At 45.0% G+C, this 24,663-nt stretch overlaps 6 protein-coding genes across 10 annotated transcripts; 3 read left to right on the top strand and 3 right to left on the bottom strand.

The window, feature by feature from the left end:
* The first annotated feature begins 1,886 nt into the window (after nucleotides 1-1,886).
* Nucleotides 1,887-5,656, top strand: LOC108099652. The gene is given in 7 exon segments (XM_043209209.1): nucleotides 1,887-1,909; nucleotides 2,066-2,401; nucleotides 2,523-3,287; nucleotides 3,581-3,710; nucleotides 5,136-5,460; nucleotides 5,525-5,586; nucleotides 5,588-5,656. Coding segments are annotated over 7 exon segments (1,710 nt in total).
* Nucleotides 5,579-6,800, bottom strand: LOC108099653. Its single transcript, XM_017203285.2, has 2 exons — nucleotides 6,371-6,800; nucleotides 5,579-6,098 (listed from the first exon to the last, which is right to left on the bottom strand). The coding sequence occupies exons 1-2, from the start codon at nucleotides 6,591-6,593 to the stop codon at nucleotides 5,722-5,724; spliced, it is 600 nt and encodes a 199-aa protein (XP_017058774.1). The 5' UTR covers nucleotides 6,594-6,800; the 3' UTR covers nucleotides 5,579-5,721.
* Nucleotides 6,801-8,392: 1,592 nt separating this feature from the next.
* On the top strand, nucleotides 8,393-9,827 carry LOC108099474 (replication protein A 70 kDa DNA-binding subunit-like). The gene is made up of 3 exons (XM_017203030.2): nucleotides 8,393-8,562; nucleotides 8,622-9,698; nucleotides 9,770-9,827. Exons 1-2 carry the CDS (start codon nucleotides 8,542-8,544, stop codon nucleotides 9,312-9,314), a joined length of 714 nt encoding a protein of 237 aa, XP_017058519.1. The 5' UTR covers nucleotides 8,393-8,541; the 3' UTR covers nucleotides 9,315-9,698; nucleotides 9,770-9,827.
* On the bottom strand, nucleotides 9,715-20,808 carry LOC108099471. 5 transcript variants are annotated; one of them, XM_017203024.1, is made up of 9 exons: nucleotides 20,698-20,808; nucleotides 20,258-20,460; nucleotides 18,704-18,890; nucleotides 13,026-13,148; nucleotides 11,937-12,070; nucleotides 11,485-11,874; nucleotides 10,990-11,397; nucleotides 10,740-10,895; nucleotides 9,715-10,672 (listed from the first exon to the last, which is right to left on the bottom strand). In XM_017203024.1, the coding sequence occupies exons 3-9, from the start codon at nucleotides 18,744-18,746 to the stop codon at nucleotides 10,271-10,273; spliced, it is 1,656 nt and encodes a 551-aa protein (XP_017058513.1). In that variant the 5' UTR covers nucleotides 18,747-18,890; nucleotides 20,258-20,460; nucleotides 20,698-20,808; the 3' UTR covers nucleotides 9,715-10,270. The 5 variants fall into 5 exon arrangements, with proteins under 5 accessions (XP_017058513.1, XP_017058514.1, XP_043064932.1 ...); XM_017203025.2 differs by lacking the exon at nucleotides 20,698-20,808 and having other exon boundaries at nucleotides 20,255-20,456; XM_043208997.1 differs by lacking the exon at nucleotides 20,698-20,808 and having other exon boundaries at nucleotides 18,704-18,870; nucleotides 20,255-20,456.
* LOC108099472 (prolyl 4-hydroxylase subunit alpha-2-like) lies at nucleotides 20,718-22,626 on the top strand. The gene is made up of 7 exons (XM_017203027.2): nucleotides 20,718-20,878; nucleotides 20,934-21,091; nucleotides 21,147-21,300; nucleotides 21,355-22,036; nucleotides 22,093-22,137; nucleotides 22,189-22,354; nucleotides 22,406-22,626. The coding sequence occupies exons 1-7, from the start codon at nucleotides 20,718-20,720 to the stop codon at nucleotides 22,471-22,473; spliced, it is 1,434 nt and encodes a 477-aa protein (XP_017058516.1). The 3' UTR covers nucleotides 22,474-22,626.
* LOC108099473 (tether containing UBX domain for GLUT4) lies at nucleotides 22,581-24,268 on the bottom strand. Its single transcript, XM_017203028.2, has 2 exons — nucleotides 24,148-24,268; nucleotides 22,581-24,098 (listed from the first exon to the last, which is right to left on the bottom strand). The coding sequence occupies exon 2, from the start codon at nucleotides 24,080-24,082 to the stop codon at nucleotides 22,652-22,654; it is 1,431 nt and encodes a 476-aa protein (XP_017058517.1). The 5' UTR covers nucleotides 24,083-24,098; nucleotides 24,148-24,268; the 3' UTR covers nucleotides 22,581-22,651.
* Between the last annotated feature and the right edge of the window lie 395 nt (nucleotides 24,269-24,663).

Genomic DNA, 24,663 nt, shown 5'->3' with positions numbered 1-24,663 from the left:
TTTTTGCTCTTTACCATCTGAGATATATATGCGTGAATATACCCCTCGAAAATCTCCTACAAAGGCACAATAAAAAGCCCTCTCGATTGCATGCAGAGCACGGGGTCGGGGCAATTAGAAGTTTGTTGGCCTGCGAAACTATCAAGCCAGCGACTTCATAACGAATTGTTGTAATAACAATAATGGCGAGCCAGAGAGCCAGGCTCGCCTTATGGCCGGCACCACAAATCACTTCACATCACCACATTTCTATTTTCGCTGGGTTCATTAAACCAACTGAGACCCGGAGTGTAACTAAAAGCCGCGGCCAAAGATACAGATACAGATACAGATAGACGGACAGATGGAGATGGTGTGGTGGATGGAAGACAGGGTTCTCGAGTCGTGGCGACAAGTTTGGCTTCCGTTCTCAGCCCGCTCATTTGTCACCAGCTTACATAACACACACCAAGTGGAGGGAGACCCCATCTCCCAGCCCTTTCTTCAGTTCTGCCGAACCCAACGAAGCGCATCCCGAGTGTCATGGCCACGTTTCTACGGCTTTCCCAGCTCCGCTCGATGGCATCTTTCAATTTGTCGCCCGTGTAGTCATAATTGCCTGGTAATCTCGGGCCTTCTTTGTGCCCGTCATGTCTGGGTTCTCGCCACATGATCTCTGCGAAGTGCAATACCTTTTTTATCTCCCGCATTTCGCATGGTGATGAGGGAAAAGATCGAGCAGATGATCCTGCACGCTATTTTGGCAACACGTACGCAGATCGGAAAACCCGCTATTCACTATCCATTCCGATCTGATCTCTTTCCCATGGAGCCACGCCCCGCCAGCGGAACATTCTTTCCCAGCCGAGGGACACGCCTTCGCCAGGTGGTAACGGAAAGTATTGCCAAAGCGCACTTACTGGGCCTTCAATTAAGGCGTCTACCTGTCCGTTAAGCCGGTTAACTCCGCTCATGCCCGATGGCTGACCTTTCCGAGCTGGGTCACTGTCACCTCCAGCCCCAAGTCGGCTTTTAGCTGGAAGTGCCACTCGAATGGGGAGTACGTCAGCCCAAAACGCCATTAATTGAAGTTTACTATTATAAAATATGTTGAGTGCACAGAAAAAAGCGGCTTCTTCTTAATAACTCCAAAATGTTCTATTCACTTCAAGGTGATTTTGGAAGAATAGTTGGAAATGTATATTTAGGTTCTAGCAATGTTTTCTCTCCGTGTAACCATGTGATAGCCACTTACCTAATCGCTGTGGTTGGCTGCCTCTCCAGACTTTTCGGTTTGTTGGCAAACATTTAATGTTCTCCTCGGCTCGATTCCCGGGAAGGCAAACATGGTCAGTATTTTCGGTTCGGGTTGGTTGCCCCAGTGTCCGATTCCCTGCTGCTCCACCGAAGTACTCAGTCTCTTGGAAAAGGGTGGAGAATAGCGGCCCAACTGCAGGTGCACAGAGTTCTAAGATCTTCGTTTGGTTTATTTATTAGTCGCACCCAACAGTGCATTACCCACTCCCAAATCAAAATTTCAATTTAACGCATGTGGTGTGAGGCTAAAAGGCATTTTCCTGGGCAGCTGGGAAATAGCTGGCATTCGAGACATGGCCGCAAGGAAAGTGCCTTTGTGCGGGGGCCCAACCATTTTCCTAGTTGTCATAGTTGAGGTGGAAACTCCCACAGCCAACTGACAAGTTGGCGATTGTATTATTGCATTGCAGTGTCTGGTTGTGCGTGGCGCCTTAACTTATGATAAATTATGTTGCGCCGGTGAAAGTGCCAATTGTTTGTGCGCGAATTCTTGCCAAAGAGATTTCCTATTCGTTATTAATTGTGGCATTGTGTCTGCCCGTTTCCAGAGCCCCTTCCCCGAAACTCGGAGCCCAGGCAAACGCATCGTCATGGAGCCCACGCCCAATATGCTGTAAGCAGTCCCACTGAACTCGCATCTGCATCTCCACATCTCTCAGACTCCGCATCCGCATCTGCATCCCTCTGACTTCGCATCTGCATCTGTACAAAGCCATTCCATTAACCCACAACTGAGTAACCAGAGTAACCCGCATCCTCACGAATCCAGGAAGCAGCTGCTGCTCAAGAACCACCAGGACGCGATTCTGCAGCTCCAGGGGAACTCTCCGTCGCCTCCCCTCTCTCTTTGCTCCGCTTCGATGGCGGACAGCAGGGAACGGATTCGCGGACCCTCTCGGGATGGTCGCGAGTTCCTGACCAGTCCCAGGCAGGTACTCCGTCGGCTGATGCTGCTCTCGGAGGGCAGACAGTACAGGGAGGCTGCTGGCGTGGTGGGCAGACTGGGACCCTCCGTTCTGCGGTCAGTCATCGCCGAACTGCCGCTGGACCTGCTGCTGGAGCACCTGCCGCACAGCGCCTACCTGCTGGAATCGTTCTTCACAAGGTATGTTTATAACTTACAACAAAAGATCATGATTGTAATAAAATTGAATAAGACTTTAGTAGCTCAAGTTTAGTTAAGTTTTATCCAATAGAATATTTCGTATTCTCTGATTGTCCCCCAGATTGACCACATTGAACACCACTCCGAAACCAGATGTTCCCAGTGAAACGGTGGCCTGGCAACTGGTGCGTCTCTTTGCCAATCCCCACGAATCTGGGCTCCGGCAGAGATGCACTCGACTCCTGCAAGCTTTGGCTCAATATGAACCCGGTCTACGGCAAACGTTGCGGGAACGCAGGCGCAGCTTCGACAATGCTGTTCAGGGACTCGGAGTCCATGGACTGACCACCGATGCCTCCGGTCAGCTAATATCACTGCACGTGGCCTTGAAAACAGAGCTCCAGCGCCATGTGGACACCTACAAGATGGCCATTCACAAGCTGGAGGAGTTGAGCATGGTGACGGTGAACCAGGACCCAGCCCACTCCTCCCACCAACGCTTGTTGGCCATCAACTACGGGGACATTCAGCAGCGACTGATCGACAACAAGACCCTGCTCACCATGCTGGACAAGCCGGCGCTGAAGCAGCTGCAGACCCTGGTGGAGAACCTGAGCACCCGGGTGGAGAACGACAAGGAGGTGCTGACCTGCGTGGGCCAGGTGCGCCGCCTCGACTCGCAGGCCCTCGTGGAGAAGCGTCCCGCCGCCGGCCTCCTGATGAACTTCTCCCGCGGCTGCGAGGTGGTGCTCCACATGATGGGTCCCGAGGGAGGTCCCCCGGGCTCCGCCCTCTCCATGGGCAAGACCACGCCCCCGGGCGGCGCCAGCACGAGCAGCTGCAGCGACGGCTACCACTCGGATGACTCCGGCAGCGACGATAGCAGGTAAGCAACTATTTCTAAAAAATCTATGTAACATTGTAGAATCATTAACTTAATGAAACAAAAATCCATAAAGTGACTATTTGATTTTATTTATGTATAATTTATAGAATAACCATGTTATGGTAATTTAATGTGCCCGATTCTAGCACTTGACCCACTTTGAAAGAGGTGTAACACCCACATTACAACCTCTGTCAATTCAGATCGAGACCGCATCCAACTCTCACTTGCCAAAGACCCACACTCTGTTGCTCATCTCTTGTTAACGTCTCCCCCTTTCTGATTCTCCCCAGCGAAATGGTGTCGCTCTATCGGAATCTCTACGTCGAGAACCGAGCGGACGCACTGGAGGCGTTGGACAGTCTTCCCCAGATAAAACACGCGCACAGCCTCAAGGGAAAGATACTCTTCTCCATGATCGTGGTGAGTCTTAAGTACCGAGCACACATGCTTTGGGATGGGTTGTAGATTTCGGATCAAGATATGTCCGACGTTCAATAATGGCTTGTTAAAGAGGCCGAAAAAGTTTCTAGACTAACGCGATCAGTAGAAAAAAGTGCCAATTGCGGTTCAGACAGTTTTTTCACTTTTTTTTTGTAAATAAATTTCTACTTAGGTGTGCCTCGGAGAAATATTTTTATTGTATTTTTTAAGTTGAGATAGGCTAATTCTGTAAAACTCAACTTTGGAAGCTGAAAATATTTAAAGATCTAGTCCCGCGGAGAAACTGTTGCCAATTGCATCGCCAGTCAATCATTCACTTGTCGGTGGAATATAAATCGCTCACCGGAGATTTTTACTTTTTTAATTATCCCCTCCGTTTTCACTTGTCAAGACAACGAAGAGATTTTTGTGATGAATGGAGTCAATTTATTATGGGCGTTCGCAATCTTTTAAAGTGCCAATTCCATGTCAATAGCATTTTATCTTTCCAGAGGCTTAGAAATACTTTTCTTTGAGCTGTTTAAATTAAAAAATCTGTTGTCAATATAGAAGTTAAAAAAACCATTGTTTAAAAATAGGGCGAGCGCATTCTTTTGGCCTTTGAGTAAGTTATTGGCCATAAATATAAATGGTAAATTTCATTGGGCTTCCTTTTTATGCAAATGATTCAACAAACAATATGATAATTATAGTTTGAATCATTCTAAGTGGGTTATGAACTGCTTTACAGAAGCCCCAAGGGGTTACACTGCTTGCTTAGAAACTAAGCACGGCACAATGACTCCCAAACTGTAAGACCAAGGCAGCTCGTAAAGATTACTTTCAATTTTCAAGTGCTTGGCTATAATTAATAATTCTCATAACAATATGAGAATTATGGTTTGAATCATTCTATGGGTTATGAACTGCTTTACAGAAGCATCAAGAGGTTCAACTGCTTGCTTAGAAAATAAGCACGGCACAATTACTCCCAAACTGTGAGACCAAGGCAGCTCGTAAAGATTACTTTCAATTTTCAAGTGCTTGGCTATCAATTACTCACGCGAAGCCCGTGGGCTCTGATGCTTCAGATCCTGTCAGACCGCAAATTGCGATTGCAAAATATCAATTTCGCCTGATCGAAATCGCGTTTGAGGATGATTAGGCGTTGGAGTAGCGAAAATGCGAGGGAAAGTGGATATCCCCAGGGTGCCAGAAATTATGTAGGCGCTGCTGATCAAACCTGTAGTAATCGAATCACTTTCGACCAGAGATGAATGACATTTTCCCAGAGAAAATGCACCAGCAATCTCAATATCCGCACATTAAATTCGGAGCCAAGAAAGCGATCTCTCATGTTAAAAAAGAAATTGCATTTATTGGCGCTTACTTATTAAACTGATTTCTGTAAATACGTTCCTTCAGCTCTCCTTTCGGTTGTGCCACGGAATGAGGGAACGGAAGGTCCTGGAAGTGCGGCGCGTCCTGAACTGCCCGCTGGACAGCAGCAGCGAGACCACCTTGTCCCTGGACAGATCGGTTCGCCAACATCTCTTCGAGACCGCCGAGAACTTTCCGCTGGGCGAGATCGAGCGGTCGGTGTTCAACCAGGTGCTCTCCACCTTGCACGAGTATCCTTGCCTGGAGTCCTGCCCCCCGTTGACCCACTACGTGAGTGCCTGTGTGCGTCTGGCCTGGCGGATGATCAACCAGAAGGCGCCCTACTACCTGGACATGGACTTCAACCTGGGTGGGTTTCATTCTGTTTGGTTTATTTGGTTTGCAATCTTATACATTAAATACATCCGTCGCAGGCTTCCTGAGGCCCGAGAAACACGAGCGGCATCCCCAGGCTGACCGGCGATCGGATCTGATAAAAAGCCTTCCTGTGGCCCGCCCTGATGCAGAACAACCAGTGCGCCTTCAAGGCGGTGGTGGCCACCTGAGGAGCGTCTTAAGCTAACCCATTTGTACATATGCCCACTCTTATGCAATAAAGATTACCCCGTAGCTAAGCGTAACTGATGGGCCGCAGTTGGACGCACTGGCTCCGCACTTTGTTGGTGCAGAGGAGCGGGTGCTGCGTGTAGAACTCCACGATCTCCGAGGGGGATCCGAAGCAGCGCTCCCGCGGCTTTTTTTGCCCAATGGCGTAGCGCTGTCTCCTGTCCACTTGTCTCACGAACAGGTGGTAGAACTGGTCGGCCGCCCAGATGCTCACTATGTAGCGGATGCACTGGTCGGCCGCCTTGAAGGGTCGAACCAGGCAGGAGCCGTCCTCCCTGCCGTGGAGCATCCGCTCTGCCGTGGGACGATCCACCGTAAAGTAATACGGCTCCTTCTCCACGTGCCGCTCTTCAATCTCCGTATACAATGCATCGGAATCCTCTTTGAAATAAAAATATTAGTGATATTTTTTCATTGGGAATTATTTATATAACAACACAGGTCGAAACGCTCAATAAGAACTTTATCTTGCAATTCTGTTTTAAAGCATTCAATGTTGCGAATTGTTGGAAAGGCAGCACTAGATAGAATCTATCTTATGTTAGCCAGTTTAAAGGCTTTATATTGTATTTTACAGTTGTTTGTTTTTGATTATGTTTTGCCCCGTGTTGTTATGGTTTTGTTTTGAAACCGAGAGAACTGCGAGAACTCACCCACAATGACGTAATCTTGGTGGGGCTGCTGATGTGGAGCGTCATCGGTGCTGGAAACCCGTTCGACGGCTGCGACGTCACCTTCCTCACCAGCGGACTGCCGCTGATAGCCAAAACAAGAGCTACAGCAGAGGGGCGATCTTATTTCCGTCAAGTTGTCCAGCAGGCGGACCAGAAGATTGTGCAGAACCGTCCAGTAGACTCGTGCACACCAACAGCACATGGCGGCGAACAAATGAAGCGTCTTATCCCCGCGGCCTTGGATTCGGTGGATCGGTGGGATCGCCGCGCCCGGCGCACATCTTTTGCGCTCCGCCAAAGACTGAATACTAAACACCCAGACTAGACTGCCTGAACCACAGCCACAACCAGATCGCAGAACTGAGAACCCGAAACTGATACAGAAACTGAACAGAAGCCGAAGCAAACCCGGCTCGTCTGGAGCTGCGTCTTAATTAAAATGTGTTTAATGCGCGCTTGTGGGGCGGCAAATATGTCCATATGTAAATAAGATATGGATATGGCTGGTAAACAGAATGCACATCGCTTAGGGGTGGGGATATACAAAGTTGGGGCCAGGGAGTAACTGGATACTCCGAGTGGTGAGAAGTGCAGCCAAGTGCAGATCAACACTGCGTTTCTACACAAAACAAGAAAGTTATGCAATATTTAAGGGAACCTAGTTTTAAAGAGAAAAGCATAAATTCTCAATCGCGATTAAAATTAATTGATTTTTAATTTTTAAATTTAAACTTTGAGCAAAAGGCACCTTAACTTTCTCAGTGTACTAGCAGCGACAATTAATATTGTTAAACGTTTTGCACTCGTACTTTTTCCCCCTCTCGGAAATTCATTGAGTGTGTCTGCAATTTTCATGGGGAGAGGGGATCCCATATCGAATTTCTTTGTAGCGCATATGCTTTTTGGACTTATGCTCGCAATAATCCTATGTGCTGCAACTAATTTGTTTTTGCTTAGTAAGAAAATCTGATGTGCTAAGAAAATAATATTAATGTCGATTTCTTTCAAAAATACGTTTTCTCCAGTATGCTCTTTTGTGTAACTTGACCAAAAAATGACATACAGCTAAAAGGCGCACCGTTTTAGACAACTGGGAACCTCATCTATCGATCCATGTCACCTACTTGACGACCCAACAAAATTTAATTTTTTTCAATTTTTTGCATTTTTTGTAAGGGGTACCATCACAATTTTTTGCGAAAAATTATCAAAATAAAAAAAATAAGGTGAGTACATGAATCGACAGGAAATTTTACCACGAGTTCAACGAGGTATGCCATTCCGAAATCTGACATTTATTTTTTTTGCTAGAGTTAAAATACTGATATTTTTGGGTGAAAAAATGGTAAAGGTTTTTTTAGCTAAAACACACATTTTCAAGGTTTGTTAGTTTGGTATAACTTGGCCAAAAAATGACATACAGCTAAAAGGCCCACCGTTTTACATAACTGGGAACCTCATCTATTGATCCATGTCACAAAACACACATTTTTCATAAATCGACAGGAAATTTTACCACGATTTCAACGAGGTATGCCATTTCGAAATCTGAATTTATTTTTTTGCTAGAGTTAAAATACCCTTGGCCCTCGCTTAACACGGACTTTTTTAGCACGAACTCGGTCTTAAACGGTTACAAATTTGCTATCATCCCCCTTTTGACACGCTAAGAACCTCGTTCTTACACGATTTCACGATGATTTTTTGATAAGGATGTTATGCATTTATTAAAGGCATATGCATAATAACTTTTGGTTAATTTTTAACAAATGAATGAAATTTTAATAAAAACAGACCAAATTGCGCCTTTCCATTCCAAGGCCCAATATACATTACAAGTGGCCAAGTGTATATTGGGCCTTTCATACATACTATATTATATTTTTCCATTTCAAGGCGCAATATACATCTCAAAATATATTATATATATTATATTATCACTCCAGATTTGTTGTTGTTCTTCCTATTTAAGCTGCTGGTAAGGAATGTTTGAGCACAGTTCAAATACATTCTCCGTTGCAGCAGGTTCACCCCAGGCTACGCTTAACTAAGATTATTTTCCTTAAATTTCACAAGTTTTTGAAAAAAGGCGTTTCCCCTTTATTTAACAGAAGGCAGTCCAAACATTTTAAAACGTCTCGCGAAATAAAATGACCTCAACAGAAATTTGTGTGAGTATAAAAACAAAGAGCATATTTTTTTTTTTATTGTTTTTTATCAAATATCACAGTCTATTTCCGGCTTGCACCCAATTCGTTGCAATAATTTACCGATTAGGGCTCGTGTTACGTGGAAGTCGGAGATAACTCCGTATCACAAAGAAAAAAAAAGTGGAACGGTCTTTCTGATGAATCTTTTGGATGAATCTGGCCAAATAACCGGCGTAGTGTTTGACGAACTGTGCAACACTTTCTACAATCAGATTCAAGTTGGCAACTCATACGTGTTTTCCGAATTTGAGGTGAGAAGAGCGGAAATGAGGTTTAAAGTGGTGGATAACCCGGATCAGATTGTATTCCTTGATAAAACATCTGTAAAACTGAGTGCGGAGGTTACAAATATTCCTAAAATAAGATATAACTTTGTGCCGCTCTCCAAGATTTCTGAAACTCCAGACCTGAAGCCAGTCGATGTCATCGGCATCTGCACTGAAGACTACGGTATTGATGAGAGAGGCGGTCACTTGATTCGCGAAATTCGGCTTGTAGATGGCAATGGAGCAAATGTAACGCTAAATCTTTGGGAAAAGAAGGCTTCTAGCTTTGCGGGTCAACCCGGTGACGTAATTGTTGTCAAGGGGGCGCGTGCCCAGCTCAATAACGAGGAAATGAAATTGAACGCCAATTTTTACGCCTATGTGCAGATCAACCCTGATATTAAAGAAGCCCACGAGTTGCGGGAAAGGCTCTCCAACAATTATTAAATAATTTATCACTAATGTCAACATATATATGTATCTGTTTGTGAAATAAATTGCTGAAATGCAATAGCAAGAACTGTGTTTTTATGAACCCAACATTTACCTCAATGTATCAAATTGAGCCGCGATATTCAAAGAACCTTCGAGAAGCATCGCTTGAGTATACATGTACATATGTATGTTTCTCTGAGAGCGTTGTGATAAATGTCAAGAGTAAAGTAAAAACAATATTTTATTATTTTGAGCGAGAGCATTTATTTTTTATCAGTTCAACTTGAGTAAGAAAATAAACTTCTGGAAGCATCTTCCAGTAGCCAATTTTTTATCGTATTTTGCCTATGGCGAACAGTCAGAGTAGAGGTCTCTGGGAATTAAGTGAAAGTATAGGTAAAAAAAATGAGTGTCTTGTAAAAAACGATGTTTAATTGACGAAAAATACTTGTACAATAAATAAATAGAACGTAATAAAATTAACCGCCCGAACCAAACTGCACTTGGTGAAGGGACTTAACTAGAGACTAACCGCCTAAGGAAGGGACTACATCTAAGGGGCGCTCAGGAGCACGGAGCTGCCACAGTAAGTGATGGGGCAAACAGAGAAAAAATCATAGCAATATCAGTTCCCCAGTGTCCACTATTTTCAGTCAAAATAATCTTAACCATATCATGCCAGCATTTAGTAGCCATTCGATCTTTGTGCTTGCTGATATGAAGAAAACTATTTTGATATTTTAAAAGTAATTTTGAAGCGCCACAAATAGGCGATTGTGATGTCCAAATCAAATCCGAATCGGTGGCAGTTTCGGGGAATTTTTTCTCCGCCCAGGAAGTGGATGAGACTATTGAAACCGTTGACTGGAGCATAGGATTTGACTACGTACGGCTAACCGACCAGAAACGCTCGATCGTGAACACTTAACCTAGATCTCAGATAGCGTTGGATTGGGCCCAGGTGAAGGCTAGTTGGTCAGCTGCTGCTCTCCCTCCGCTGGCACCACGTGCTCATGGTCCTCCTTGGGCAGGGCGCGCTGCTCCTCGGCCTTCTTGGCCTCCTCCTGGCGCCGGAGCACGCCCTCCATCGACTCCCGCAGCGACTCGATGTCCAGGGCGTTCTCGTCCTTGTCGCCATCCTGCTCTTGCCGCTGGCCCCCGGCGAACTTGGAGAAGTAGGTGAGCGACTTCATCAGCTGGTAGCTCTTCGAGATCGGAATGTTCGAGTCGTAGACGCTCGTGCTGGAGCTGCAGTCCACGTAGAACCACCAGTTGCACTTGAGGATCGTCTGGTCGAAGAGGGTGTTCTCCGGGCAGAGGAAGGACTTCCGCACCATGCCGTCGTCGGTGAGGGCGCATACGTGAAAGACCTAGCAGCGATTTGTCAATTAAATTCTATCTTCCTTCCAGACTCTCTCTGTTCATATGGAAACCCACCATGCAGCCAAGATCGGTGTCGGCGTAGAGACCCGGAAAATGCTTCTGCTTTGCGCAGGAGAAGCTCGTGGGCGGCAGGTCCACTTTGGATTTAAAGTTGTCGTCGAAGTTCTTGTCGTAGCCCACCGGATAGTACTCCTTGGGGGCGTTCATCACCTGGGCAAATAGTGAAATGGATTATAAATTGTTACGCATACGACAAGTGGTACCTTGCAATACCAGAAGTGCCAGCTTCTAGTCAAACACCCACCTTGGACACCTTGTGCTCCGCCAATGATTTCTGTGGACGCGGCGTACTGGTTGTCGTCGTAGTCGTGGTCGTAGTCCTCACTGTGGAGGTGCGCATGAACTCCTCCCGCAACTTGGCCGCCAGCTGGGCCCGGTGCTCGGCCTTCAGCTGCTGCTCCCGCACGTAGATCGCGTGCTTGATGGTGTCCACTGTGACGTTGGCGGCGGCAGCCAGCTCCTCGACAGTCACGTCCTTTAGGTCGAACTTGGGCTCCTCGAACTGCAGGTAGTTCGGGTGACTGGCCACCGTCCGGTGCTCCTTGCCCACGTTGGCGATCCTGGCGATCGACTGGGGCATCGCCTGGAACACGGGCACGGCCACAGGCTGGGACACCACCGGATTGGCCACGTGGAAGGTGCGGTTCGAGTGCTATCCAGATAACAAAAGGCGGATTAGTATAACCACTACTTCGGCACCGTTGGTGATGCAATAATCTTTAAATGGAAGGCTATTCACCGGCTTATCGTTGGCGCTTATCAGCTTGTTATTGACGCTGACCCTGGGCTCCGGCGTGTCCACGGCCACCCTTCTGTCCGCCGTGGTTGGCACCGAAACGGAGGCCTGAGTGGCGACCGCTTGCTTCTGGGGAATCGGGCGGAAGGCGGGCACTCCCAAGGGCAGTGGACGGGCCTCGGTCATGAGTGGTTGCTGCTGCTGCTGTTGTTGCTGTTGCTGCTGCTGCAGTAGCAGCAGTTGTTGCTTCAGCTTCAGTTGCTGTTGCAGCTTCTGCTGCTGCAGTTGCAGCTTCTGCTGCTGTTGCACCAGCTGCAGGTTATAGGGCGCCGCTCCGGTGGAGCGCGAACTGATCCGCTTCTCGGGCAGTGGGTGTTGCACAGGTGGATTGACCTTCGGGAAAATGTGATATTGCAATGACGTCTCCGATTTTCACGGCTGATGACCGAACTCACCTGCTGCTGGGTGGAGGGCAGCACGCCCACCAAATCGGGCGGGGCTCCATTCTTGTAGCTGATGGCTCGCCGACGATCGCTCTCCGTGTTGCCCAGCGATTCCGGGAAGCCCAGCTCGTCGCCCAGACTGAAACCTGCAAGCGGAAAGGTTTTGGGTTAGGTCGGGCCCACGACGACCCATCAATCACTTCAGTCACTTCAATCGCGGCCGAGGGTTGGGCAATGATGTGTTAATTAATAGCCTTTGTTTCTCCCTTCACGTGGCTTTGGCAAGGGTCTTTTCGAGTCTTAAATCTACTTGGTGGGTTTGTATGTACACAGGGCCTAATAAGATCCAAGGGGGTCAGTGCACACTAAACGGAGGTTCGTTCATACCCACCGCATATTATTTAAAAAGTTTATATTCATATATAAATTACTTTAATGAACTAATTATATTTTAAATTGATTGATTTTGTTTTCGTTTTATAAACGCTAATAGCATAACAATAACAACGATTCAATTTACTTTTTTTCGGTGGATGGCACAAATATACCTGCTCGTTAAACTCTCATTAAGTTCAGTTTCAAGTGCTTTTCATATCTTGCGTGTATCTATATCTTTTATACATATATATATATATATATATCTTTTAAAAAAAGTTTGCAGTGGCTTCTAATCATCGTTTTGCCTATTAATTGATTGTTGTTGTTGTTCTTTGGACTTTGTAGAGTCCGATCTAGCCAGAGTCTTAGATACCCCCTTTCCACGCCCCTGACGGTTGAACTGCAGGTCAATCTCGAAGTGGTTTTCTTGGTCTGCTTCTCCGACTGAGGTGCTCCACTTTATCGTACCACTGACATTGGCATTAATGCATAATGACTTACTTAATCGCTATTCGCGGTGCGTTTGAGATCAGGTCGAGTTCGATTACTTGACCAATTAGTTGCACTTGAAAAGTGGGGGAATCGGAAGCCTTGGAAACACTACGTACTCTACATTCACCTTGAACTATTAGGGTGCCATATGTACAGGGGGAACATGAGGATGGAGGATGATTTGTGGGAGATGATTTGGAGGTTGGATGGCAGAACGGTTGAGAGATTTACCTAAACCGAAATGGGCCTTTAGGCCACCCAAATTTCGTACACGAAACAGTCCAGACTTTTTGAAGTTACAATCGATTATGAACCCGAAATCGGACGATAAAACACACGTCCCGCAAGCCAATCCTATAAATAAAGAATAGAAAAAGCAAACACAGAATAGGATAGTTTTTCATATAATACAGTAGTAATGTTTAAAATTAGTTCAACGGGGGATTAATATTATGTTATGCTTTTCCGGGGTATTTCCGGGATGGAAATGGGGAGGGGCAGGAAAGCTTCTGTGTTGTTTTCTCTATGCAACATTGTACCGCAACCAATACTAAACTTAAACAGGATTTACTTCCAATTGTGTCGTTGCTGGGTTAAAGTGGGTGGGGCTTGAGTCTGGCATGTGTTAGATCACATTTCGGCATTGGCATAAATGAATAAACATTTTATAACTGTCAAGCGTAAAGTATTAAACAAATGTCGGCGCAGAGTTTAGTTTTATCCCGCATCGAATTAAATTGCGTGGCGGATGTCTTGATTGATGTGCGGATGGCCCGCTTACATCTCAGATACGTATCTGATTTGGCGCGTGGAATCCGAGGTATGTGTGTTTTATTATCTCCCATCTGCCAACTTGGGTGTGACCGCAGAATGACCCAGATCGGGGCTGCGAAGATGGCCCAATCCGACCGCAAGACATGCGAGTAATAAAACCAGGCCGCCAGCATTCTCCCACCGATCTTAACGTGGCCGTAATCGATTAATGATGCCGTGAGCAGATCCATTACGGACCGACAAATGGCACTTCCTTATGAGCCAACTCTGGGGTGCAATAGGCCACGCATTAGCTGGGGTTAGCCAAGCTCTGTGGAGAGCAACCCCAGTGACCTGAACCGAGTTGGAGTTGGAGTTGGAGACTTCAGGCCAAAAACAAGTGAGCCAAATTGCGCGTCTTGGGTTCAAATTAAATTGTTAGCATGTCAAGTGGGACATGTAATACGTGTTTCGAATGAATTCTTTCAAAATTCCCCCGCCACCTCGGAGTCGTGCATCCATATTCATGGAGCAGCATTTGAAACCGATTCTAAGGCGGCTAATGGGTGGCCATTATGTGCGAGTGGCACATGTTGCCAATTGTGGTAATCGCTTCAGATGCTACACTTACGAAAATGTATTTCAAGTTGGCTAGATTGGAGTAATGGCTTATTACAGAAAATAATTGGTTTGATGTCATCAATATTTATAATACTATATATAATAAACAGATTAAATATAAATAAAGTCATTAAAGGTGTGTTATCCATAGGAGAAATAAAGACTTGAGTAAACGCTTTTAAGTAAAGTTATAGCTTTAACCAGAAATTAAAGAATAAATTACCTACTATCTAAATGCCAATTACTATAGAATACGAGGCCTAAATTGAGCCGTTTCTTTCAGTGCACAGCCGCTACGGGTCGGATCCAAGTCCAACATTTTGCTTTGTGGGTTCAAGGAAAATGGAGCTGGTTTTATAACCGCCCGCCTAATGGAGTGTCAGCATGGCAAGGCAATGTTTGGCCATCTCCGCGGGATCAGAGTGCGCACCCGATGTGGTCACTTCCTCGTTTCGACGTCGTCATCATCATCATGCCCATCCGTTAGGCTGAAACCGCAATTGATTTTCCCTGCGCCCCCGCCCAAAGGTAAATATTAAAATTTGGCAGACTTTTACTCGCCAATTTGCATTACGCATTCGCCGTGTGGGCGAGCAGTTATTTTAATTGCGCCTGCAAATGGGCTGCAAATGGGCGACAAATGGCAAAGGGAAACCAGCAATTAGCAGGGAAACCCAAGAGCAATATGAAATATGAATTTAGCTTCGAATTGTCAGTGGGGGACATCCAGAGGCATTTGCAGTTAGTAACAGGCGATCGACGAGCGCTTTCTCTCATCTCGGGTACGAAATTCGAGTTGCGGCGGGTTTACGACTTGTCGCGGCTGCCCGGCATCAAGTGGTCAAATAGAAATCCAAACTAAACAAATAATGAGGCATAAATATGCACGTGGGGCAGTGTCGGCAGAGAGCAGGCATTGACCACCGTTCGTCAATGTTTAGTTACTTTCCTTAGAGACCGCATCCCGCCTCCCCTGATCGACAAACCCCGTATAGTTAGCACCTCTGCCCGCGAAAGTGGGTCATCTGCGTCTCAAAAACATTGATATTAATTGCTCAGACAGAAATCGAAACTGAAACTGAAACAAAAACCGAAACCGAATCCGAATCCGAAACCAAAACCAAAACTCGCTGGCCGAGCTCAGCGTTAATTCAATTTGATGATCTCCGCTGGCAAACGCAAATGCAAATATCTTGTATAAATTATCTGGTATCTGCGCCTAGGCCGTCCATTCATGATGGCCGAACCTTAACCCAGACCAAACCTTTCCGACAACGCCTCTTTAAATGGTTTCCCTTTTTATATTCTGCACTCATATTTTAACATTCCATTGTTGGCAAAACGTTTTACGGTCAATCTTTTTATCTCACTGTCAATGATTTTTGCGAAGGCTCTTTGGGCGACAACCTTTCCCTTTTTTTTCGCTGACTTACTGCTTAAACTTTCCATTTCTCCTTAAACTTCCCAAATTATTGGGTCTTCGTTTTTGTTCTCATTGTAAATGGCAGCAGGAAAGTAAAATGATTGCTGTGATTCAGGCCCTTCCAATGACCTTGGAGTGCTGCTTTAATTAAGTAGTACTAAATGCGGAGATTGTATTTGGATCGACTTCCATCGAAGTTCTGTTCCATGGGGGGAGAATCTAAATGTTTTTTCGGGGACTTTACGATCTGCCCCTGACCTTGCCCCTGTGACTTGAATAAGCAATCCGAGTGAAACCATTATCGCACGGCTTCGGGGGAGATTGTTTCGGATCGGCTCGGATTGTCCAAATGGGCTTCAAAGTGTCAGACTGAAAACGCGGCTTGCTAATCCCCGTTGCCGGTTAATTATGTTAATTGAACGATGGTCTTGACAGTGAGCGATAGGCCGGACAAAAGAGCTCCGGCTGACAAAACCTTTGACAAAGCCACTCTGTGCCATCGAATTAAATTGCAATTTGAGCGTGTGTGCGTGTGGGCCAAACAATCATCTGGCCACAAAGGTGTGGAATGGAATGCAAGACTCGGATGCCCGAAGAGCGGTGCAGCATCTCCGATGTGAAGGTCTTACGTGAGCAGGTTGCGTGCTCGGAAATAATGCCCCGACTCACTTGACGGGCCGAGAAACCCTCTATTTATAGTATGTGAAGATGGGCCCACACAATAGAAGCGATAATAATGCCTTAATTTATTCCTAATTGCGAACAAAACGAAGCATAAGTCTGCAGTGGGGGGAAATTGAAAAAGGGAAAGGACATGACCCTTGTGCGGCAACAATCCCAGCCGGAAGTGTCTTCATGCACTGCAAACAATTACTCAAATGGAGCTTGCAAATTCGGTTTCCAAATATTACTGTTTCCTAAAAATATTTTGATAAATTTCACAACATACCTACAATGAAATTAAATTACCATAATAAGTCTTCGGTAAACTAAAAGTTATAAACATATACTTCTGTTCAGCGTTTGCTGTTTAAATTTGTTCCCACACGGTATTCGCTTTATTATTTGACTAACACTTCAACAGTAATACTTCTTACAACTTATGTTCATTGGACCATGTAAGCGCGCAAAATGTTGTAGATTTTGACACAACAATTGCCACACGTACGATGAGCAAAAAATAGAAAGCGTTTTAAATCTGCATTGTTTATGTCCGTACAAGTTAATGCGAAATATCTCCTTTAGAATTTATGGGATACTTTTTTCCGAGTGCACGGATGTCTGCCTGCCTTTCACTTCGCAAAATACCAGCCCGAGGAGCCTGTTACTCATTGACCAATGGAATGACAATGCAATTTCTTTCTCTTATTATTTTCCAGCACCTTTAGCCCCTTTGCAGTTGCAACAATGCATCTTGCCAGGGCCCCACGGTTTGTCCAAGAAAAACAGTCGTCGGCGTCAGCTAATTGCCGTTGAAAGTGAGTACATTTTGCCAGAAAACATTTATAATATTTTATGTTTACCCGTCCCATGGGGCGTATACTTGCTAACGTATTGGCTATTAGCTGTAACATTTGGACAGGAAGGGTCTTCACACAACGCAGCGAAGTGTTTCGGGCAAGAAGTATTGCATAAAGCACTCAGCCATCGGTCCGAATGTGGGTTATATAAAAGCACAGAAAGAGCAACAGCATCAGAAACAACTGAAGATGCCTCCAAAGCGCTGCGTCATTGACCACAAATCAGCTATTGAATTTTGAGTCAAACACGAGCGAAAGAAAAGAAAACACAAAAGAGAAACATCGCAGGCCAGCGCATCTCAATAAGTTTGGGTACAAATCGGAGTTATATTGATGATTCATGGCTCGCGATTGCCGGACGGAGTTTGGTTAATTTTTATGAAGCCGTCAATGGGGAATATCAAAAGATTTGGGCTGGGCAATGTCGGTACATATTTGGGCGATGTGTGCGAGCATTAGTTCCTCCTTCGTCTCTTTTTGGCCAAGCAAAGGTCAGCAAACACACCATAAACTTTATGCAAATTGGGCAGCGAAAATTGTCGGAATTAACACCCAGCAATCTGCGTGCTCGTGGACCACTATTCCTCTGATCTTGACCGATATTCTGGCCTAAGAGCGGCCATAACCATATTGAAGTGAGATCGGAACATCGTTACACTCTATCAAATGAAGCCGACGGAATTGTAGTGCGAAGGTTGAGCGAGGCTAATTTATGTCTGCGAATTTGCAAATTGATTAATTGGCGAATGGTCGGTAAATGGGTAACAGCCTGCTCCAAATAAAGCCACCTTCAACACAGAGATCTTAAAACACACATATATAAATCTGTTCTTAATGAGTGGCACATTACTTCAGGTCAAGAATGCTCCATGGGCACCGTGACTAACCCAAAACCAATCCGGTTTCTTCAGCAAGGTTTCGCTTAAGCGGACCGATTGAGGCGCAGACAATGAACCGAAACTGAATCCATATAAAAAGCGATGCCAATAAACTGCAGCCACAGGTCGGTGGCAAAATATGCATAAACAAATGTACGGTTAAGATTGTTATCTCCATGCCTCTTATGGTTGTGGCGCACTCTTTGCTTTGATTTGAGTTGATTGGAATTTAAATGGATGTCCAACTCTTGATGGAACATTGTCTAAACTTAATTGAAATACTCATCAATAAAGACGCACATCAAGTGGAGTGGCTCTTGAGTGGCAGCGCTTTTAAACTGGATTTGGCGGAGCAATCAGCCAATTCCTGCTGGCTGGATTTGGCCAACTTCAACGAGAATCTCCCTGGCCGGCAACCTGTTTAAGATTTAAAGTCTAGTATTACAGCATATCCAGGTGCCATAAGACTCTCCATAAAAGATAGCGGCTGGCTCGAGTCTAAAGACTTAAGACACAAACTCGAATCCCAGAAAAGTTCGTTGTCTCAGTCATTTGTTTTTCAGCCAGATGCCAGTCCGAATTAAATAATTGTTATCCGACACCCGTGAAAAGCAATTAAGGCCCGTCTCCAACAACAAGAAACAACAACAGAAACAGAAACAGCAATTATTCCGAAAACTTAAAACGGGAAAAATGAAAACAGCATTTACTCACTTGCCGCCTGCATGATCAGAAAGCCAATCACAAAAAAGTTCATTTTGCCACTTTTTTCTCGTTCGAATTTTGCTTGAAAATTTCTTTCTTTGATAATTACGATGATTAGTTATTTTCGTCGAATGATTGTAATTTTTCACGATTTTCCCTGCTCACTCATTCACTCACTGTGCGGGGGAAAAGAAAACTGAGGAAAACACAATAAACTTTTATTATCGTTGCGTTCGCGACTCGTGCCGCAGATCGGAAGCGGATAGTTCATTTAATTAAATTTAATGAACTTATTATTTTTATCAATTATTTCAGCGTTGCGGTTTGAGGAAAGCCAGGCGGCAGTGCGCGTAAATTGAACGAAAATAAAGAAAATACGTAAAAAAACCAAAATAAAACCGGTAGACACAAGAAACGCAAATGAGTGGGGTAAACACTCTCACTCTCTCTTTCGGCGGTAAAAGTGAAGATGGGCGGACGGAGGCGGCGACGCGACTGAGATGCGCCGATAATCGCGCTACGCCTGCGTAGGCGCCTACTTCATATTCCGTAACTTTGGTTTTTATTTTCAGTGTACGTTTGTATTATACATACTGTCCAAATAGCTTTTTACCCCGCAATTTAAATCATTTTCAACCAAAATCATTTTACATAGCAGTCTTTGAACATATTCATTTGAAGCTATACTAATTTCCGCTACAGTGTTTTTAAATTGCACTCAAATAACTATTTTAGTTAAATTAAACCAATGCATGTATTTAAACTTCATAAGAAGTGGTTAAGGTTTGCATTTATGAATCTATAGAAACGATGCAATTTTGCGGCAATTCAATCAAAGTTGTGTTAATCAAGACAGATATTTATTTGAAACTATTATGCCATTCGTCACAGTGCCTCATAAAATTTCGGTAAAAAGCTAATTAAAAGCCAGACGTATACGTAATAAAATGTCTTGGTTCATCATGAATTTTCGTCTGAATCTCTGGTGATTTATTTAGCGACATCCAGAGATATTGCAGTATGGCACTTGGCTCCTTCGCTGCTCTCTTGAGCATAACAACAACTTTCCAATTGCCAGCGCTTTGGTTTGTTGGTCAGCGCTCCATAATTTCCTCGGCTGTCCGTCTTTTTGGTCTATTGTCACTGCCAACTTAAGGCGGCTGCGCACATGCCAACTACCAGCCACGCCCCCAAAAGCAAACACACTACAGTGGCAACAACGACAACATAGCGACGGCACGTTCAGCGGCAACAACTGAAACAACAACAGTTCTGCCTCGTTTTGAAACTGGCAGCATAGGTAAAAGTTGTTTTCGATACGCTTTAATTTCGTTAGCTCTTTTGGCCGCGTTGATTTTTCGCCCGAAATTAGCGCAAAACCGATTAGCACACTCAAACACTCAGCACTGTCAAAATCAATGTTAACCCGAAATCAGGCACTCGTTTTAATTTTGTGACTTTTTAACACGGCCCAATATTTAGCGGGGGGCCCTATAAACATCGCCTTGGCTTCACAAAATATTTTGACTGTGTTGCCAAAGCGAAACGTTAGCGACTTACAACCTGCGTATATCGCGATCACTTGGCCAGGTGCGAAACTTAACTGGTTGCTCTGGTGCGCGGCCACCGACTGAAAGCCGAATCACAAACTGAAACACAGGCGGGATCGGATCGGAATCCGATTCGACGTTGGTATCGCGGCAAGCCGAAGAAACTCCTCTCTTTGGCTCTCTCATCTCGCTTGGCAGCACTGCCCGAGCTGTTAACTGTAAAAGATATTACCAATATAATCAATAAAAGAAAATTTAACTTACCAGATCTTAAGTTAAGCATAATATATGTGCAAAATTCTAATCGTTGTTTAAGTTCTAAGTTTATAACTTTGCATTCGTAAAATTTTTTTGTCTGTATCGCTGTTAGCTTAACTAATTTAATTAGATCTTAAGGTACTGGCCTTAGCAAATTTGAATGGTTCTTTATAAAAGTAGGGAGTTGCTAGTTACCTCTTCCTCCCTCAAGCGAGATGTACATCTTATTTATTACTATCCTGATTTGTTGCAATGGATTTTGTAGTGCCTCCTCGTCAGTGGAATTGATTAAGTTTCTCGAGACTGAGGATCAGCTAATCGAAAACTTAAATGGCTATGTGGAAAAATTAAAGAAGAAAACGATCTTATTGGAGCAGTATGAATGAAAACGCAACGAAATATATTTATATTTTACCTGGAATTTCTTAAAGGTCTCTTTTAGGTATGCAAGCAGAGCATGAAAAGATGAATGACGACTATGAAACTTATTTAGGAAATCCCCTCAACAGTTTTCGTCTTATACACCGAATGCATACGGATTGGAAAAAGTGGCATCGGTATAGCGCAAATGCCCATGAGCGTGAATTAGGTATAGCTTAATATAGACTTCTATTAGAGTGCATTACAATAATTTTATATTAAAGTTCACATTAGAAAGGCCCATCAGATGCGAAAGAAGCTGCCCACGGCTTTGGATTTAGAGCAAGCCTCTCGTGGCATCAATGACCTCGTATTCGTTTATGATTTGAAACCAGAAGAAATAGCTGGTGGTAATTTGGCGGGATATTCCAAGCCAGAGTAAGTTGACACAGGTGGACATTAACTTATAAACTAATTTTTTCTAACATTCAGAACAGCACTGTCAGCTCAAGATTGCTATGCTTTGGGGGAATTCAGTGTCAGGGAGAGGAAACAAGATCTGGCGGTGTCCTGGTTCAACGCCTCTTTGGCCCAATTCACTGCAGACGAGCCCTTTTACGAAGTCAATCTGTTTAGCAGGTCCTCTGTCCACAAGACCTGGGCAGTGCTCCTGATGAAGAATCAAGAACATTCTATCCTTTACAAACCACCAAAGGAATCGCATACAACCCAACTGTCCCAATGGATGAATGAGGAGATGATCACCAAACCGAGTTGCCGAGGCTACCTTCGACAAGCCAGTCGACTATTTTGCCGCTACAACAGTTCCACAACGCCCTTCACCCGCATCGCCCCTCTAAGAATGGAGGAGTTAAGCCGGGATCCCTACATGGTTATCTATCATGATGTGATCTATGAAAGCGAAATTAATTTGCTGCTCAACACAAGCAAATTCGAATTATCCCTGGTCGAAACGGCAACTCTATCAGAATTCCGAGCCTCTCAGGATTCCCAAATTAAATCATCGGAAACCAAGGTAGCCAAAACGCTCACCCAGCGGGTGACCGACATGACAGGTCTCAGTATGGAAATGAGCGATGATTTCTCCCTTATAAACTACGGATTGGGTGGCCACTTCTCATTGCACACCGACTATCATGGTTACTCTAATCAGGTGACTTATTCCAGAATATTGAAACCACTTTCGACTAACTACAAAACTTATTGCAGATTCGATGGAAAAAAGGCGATCGTATAGCCACAGTTTTGTTCTATGTAAGTCGAGATATTTAATCGATTTTTGGCATTAATTGCAATTTGTTCAAGCTGGGAGATGTGGACTCTGGTGGTGACACCATATTTCCGATGATTAACGTGTCAGTTACGCCAAAAAAGGGATCTGCGGTGTTTTGGCACAATCTACACAACTCTGGCGATATGAATAAGAAAACCCTGCACTCTGGCTGTCCAGTTATTGTTGGCTCCAAATATGGTAAAATCTGGTTTTAATTTTATATTGAAAACTTACAATCGTCTTTCACAGTGCTTACCAAGTGGATAAATGAGTTGCCTCAAATGTTTTCCACCCCCTGTATAAATAAGCCATCTTAAGAGAAAACCTTATTGACCCCAACTAAGTTCTTCACGGGGATTTCATATACCGTTTTTATATCCTAACTTTTAAGCAATAAGTTTTATGTTATCATAAAAAAAACGTGTTTAAGAGATATAGAAATAAAGCGGATTCCTTTAATATCACGCAAACTGTTCGCTTAAAGCCATTTATTTATTATCCAGTGCCCGTTGCCCGGGTGAGGCGGTATTTCTGTACGGCATAATGCGCTCCTTCCTCGGAGGTGAGCTGACTCACGTACTGCTCCTTCACGAAGCGGTTGCTAACCGCATTTAACGTGTCCTTGAGGAAGCTGAAGTGCACAATGGCATTGGGCACAAAGTTTAGCTCCAGGAGCGTCTCATTGGAGGGCAGTACCTTCTTCGGCGGGATGGTGAAGAGGTGGAACTGCTCGCCTGGCTGGGCCAAGAACTCGCGAGCAAAGTCCTCCACCTTGGAAAGAGGCTCGTGCGGCTTGAAGATGCCTTGAAGCACAAAGCGATCGGGGAACTGGATGCGCAGCACACAGTCTTTGTATTGATTCAGCTTAGCCAACATTGCTTTTTGGCGCTCCAACTCCCTAAGCTTGGCTGTCAGCAAGGGAGCGTCGTCGTCTCCACTCGAAGTCCGCTTCAAATCGCGCAGCACCATTTTTAGATCGTTGACGGTCAGGTCAAAAAAGGAGTCCGGCAGATCATCCGCGTTTTTCTTGGTCTCGTCCAAAGAGAAGAGCACCGCCTGGCGCGGCCCAATCACATTTACCACTGGAGGTGCTCGACCAGGGTTTTCCTCGACTTCGTGTTCAGCCGGTCTCCGCCCAGGTGGATGGTGCATAGAGTATCCAGACCCAGTGCCCCAATCGTATTTAGGTGGCTCTGGCTGTGACTTCTGCTCTTGATCTGATTTTTCCGATGGCTTTGCTGCTTCACTACCACTGGCGTTTTCTTCAGGTGCAGTACGCTTCAGGTTCTTTATCATGTTACTTGTAAGGGCAAAGCCACCACCTCGGCCGCTACCACCAGCTGCCATTGCAGAGCGGGATGTGCTGGGTTGATCGTCGTTAACCGCTGTAGATTTGACTGCAGGAGCTTTGTACACATTTGCCTGGGTCTTAAGCTCCTCGGGTTTCTTGTCGATCAGCCGCATCATCGCGCGACCCTCCAGGATGCCAAGGGACTTTAGAGTTGTCTGCCGCATCTGCTCCTGTCCAATAACCTCGCTGCGCATGTAGACAATCACGGGGCTCTCGAAACCCTTAACCTGCGACTCGCAGAGCTTTTGGACCACTAGCCAAACGGTGTCATTTGGTGAGAAGTCGGCCTGGGGGCGCGATCCGTCATTCAGCTGTACACAGACCAGGACGTTGCTCAGAACTCGTCGCTTCTCCGTGGTCTCCATCTCCAGAACACAGTTGTTTGGTAGTCCGCTGAAGCGAAACTGCTGTGTGAGTCCGACCTCCTTGTTGTGGAACTTGAGGCAATGCTCCTCCGCGTCGTAGCCGTGCTTGGTGCAGGCCGTCTCCAGGATCTCCAGCAGCGTCATGTTTGCTGTCACGCTCACGTTCTGCCTCCGCCCGTTGGGCAACAGAACTGTGACGCGCTTGTCCATCGGATTGGCCTGGGTCCTGCAAGGATTCGGTAAGTTTTGAAACTACAGAACTGCTCCAAACTCACTTAAATTGACGTTTGAGGAGAGGCTACGATTCAGAAAGCTGCCGGCTGGAATTTGTGATTTTGGGGCTGCAGGTTCTATCGATATTCTTATTAGTTGTTTACGTGCTGCGTGACTTTTGCTTTTCGCTCTACCACTAGAGGTGCGGCCGTGACAGAGCTATCGCCAAAGAGTAGTGGTGGAAGTCATGACAGCCTAATTTAATTTTACCCTATTTTATTTGTGAATAAGCTATATAGTCAAATTTTGAAATTCTTTCTTAAGTTCAAACAAAATTAAATTCAAATTGGCTTAGTGTTGTTAAACAATTAATTTACAATAAAATTACAACATACATCATAAGCCTCTTAAGAGAAAGAAAATGTATAAGCTTAGGATGTAGGGTGAACAATGGTAAATGATTAAACGAAATTAATTACACCCTTAAAAAAAATGTTGATTCAAAATAAATTCAAATGCCCGATACCGATAGACTCTTGAGGACTCCTGAATTTTTCGCAATCGATAGCACCTGGATG

Source organism: Drosophila ficusphila, unplaced genomic scaffold (genome assembly GCF_018152265.1).
Source record: "Drosophila ficusphila isolate 14025-0441.05 unplaced genomic scaffold, ASM1815226v1 contig_791, whole genome shotgun sequence".
NCBI classification, from domain to species: Eukaryota; Metazoa; Arthropoda; class Insecta; order Diptera; family Drosophilidae; genus Drosophila; species Drosophila ficusphila.
This window is presented reverse-complemented; position numbering and strand designations above follow the sequence as displayed.

What these genes read in the sequence shown, in the direction of transcription:
- LOC108099653 (XM_017203285.2), bottom strand. Translation starts at nt 6,593, where the DNA reads ATGTGCTGTTGGTGTGCACGAGTCTACTGGACGGTTCTGCACAATCTT. An exon ending in CCAAGATTACGTCATTGTGG is followed by an intron (nt 6,099 to 6,370) that starts GTGAGTTCTCGC and finishes TTTATTTCAAAG; the next exon opens with AGGATTCCGATGCATTGTAT.
- LOC108099474 (XM_017203030.2), top strand. Translation starts at nt 8,542, where the DNA reads ATGACCTCAACAGAAATTTGT. An exon ending in TGACCTCAACAGAAATTTGT is followed by an intron (nt 8,563 to 8,621) that starts GTGAGTATAAAA and finishes CAAATATCACAG; the next exon opens with TCTATTTCCGGCTTGCACCC.
- LOC108099471 (XM_017203024.1), bottom strand. Translation starts at nt 18,746, where the DNA reads ATGAACTTTTTTGTGATTGGCTTTCTGATCATGCAGGCGGCAA. An exon ending in CGGAGCACAAGGTGTCCAAG is followed by an intron (nt 10,896 to 10,989) that starts GTGGGTGTTTGA and finishes CTATTTGCCCAG; the next exon opens with GTGATGAACGCCCCCAAGGA. An exon ending in ACACCGATCTTGGCTGCATG is followed by an intron (nt 10,673 to 10,739) that starts GTGGGTTTCCAT and finishes AATCGCTGCTAG; the next exon opens with GTCTTTCACGTATGCGCCCT.
- LOC108099472 (XM_017203027.2), top strand. Translation starts at nt 20,718, where the DNA reads ATGTACATCTTATTTATTACTATCCTGATTTGTTGCAATGGATTTTGT. An exon ending in GCGGGATATTCCAAGCCAGA is followed by an intron (nt 21,301 to 21,354) that starts GTAAGTTGACAC and finishes TCTAACATTCAG; the next exon opens with AACAGCACTGTCAGCTCAAG. An exon ending in ATCATGGTTACTCTAATCAG is followed by an intron (nt 22,037 to 22,092) that starts GTGACTTATTCC and finishes AACTTATTGCAG; the next exon opens with ATTCGATGGAAAAAAGGCGA.
- LOC108099473 (XM_017203028.2), bottom strand. Translation starts at nt 24,082, where the DNA reads ATGGACAAGCGCGTCACAGTTCTGTTGCCCAACGGGCGGAGGCAGAAC.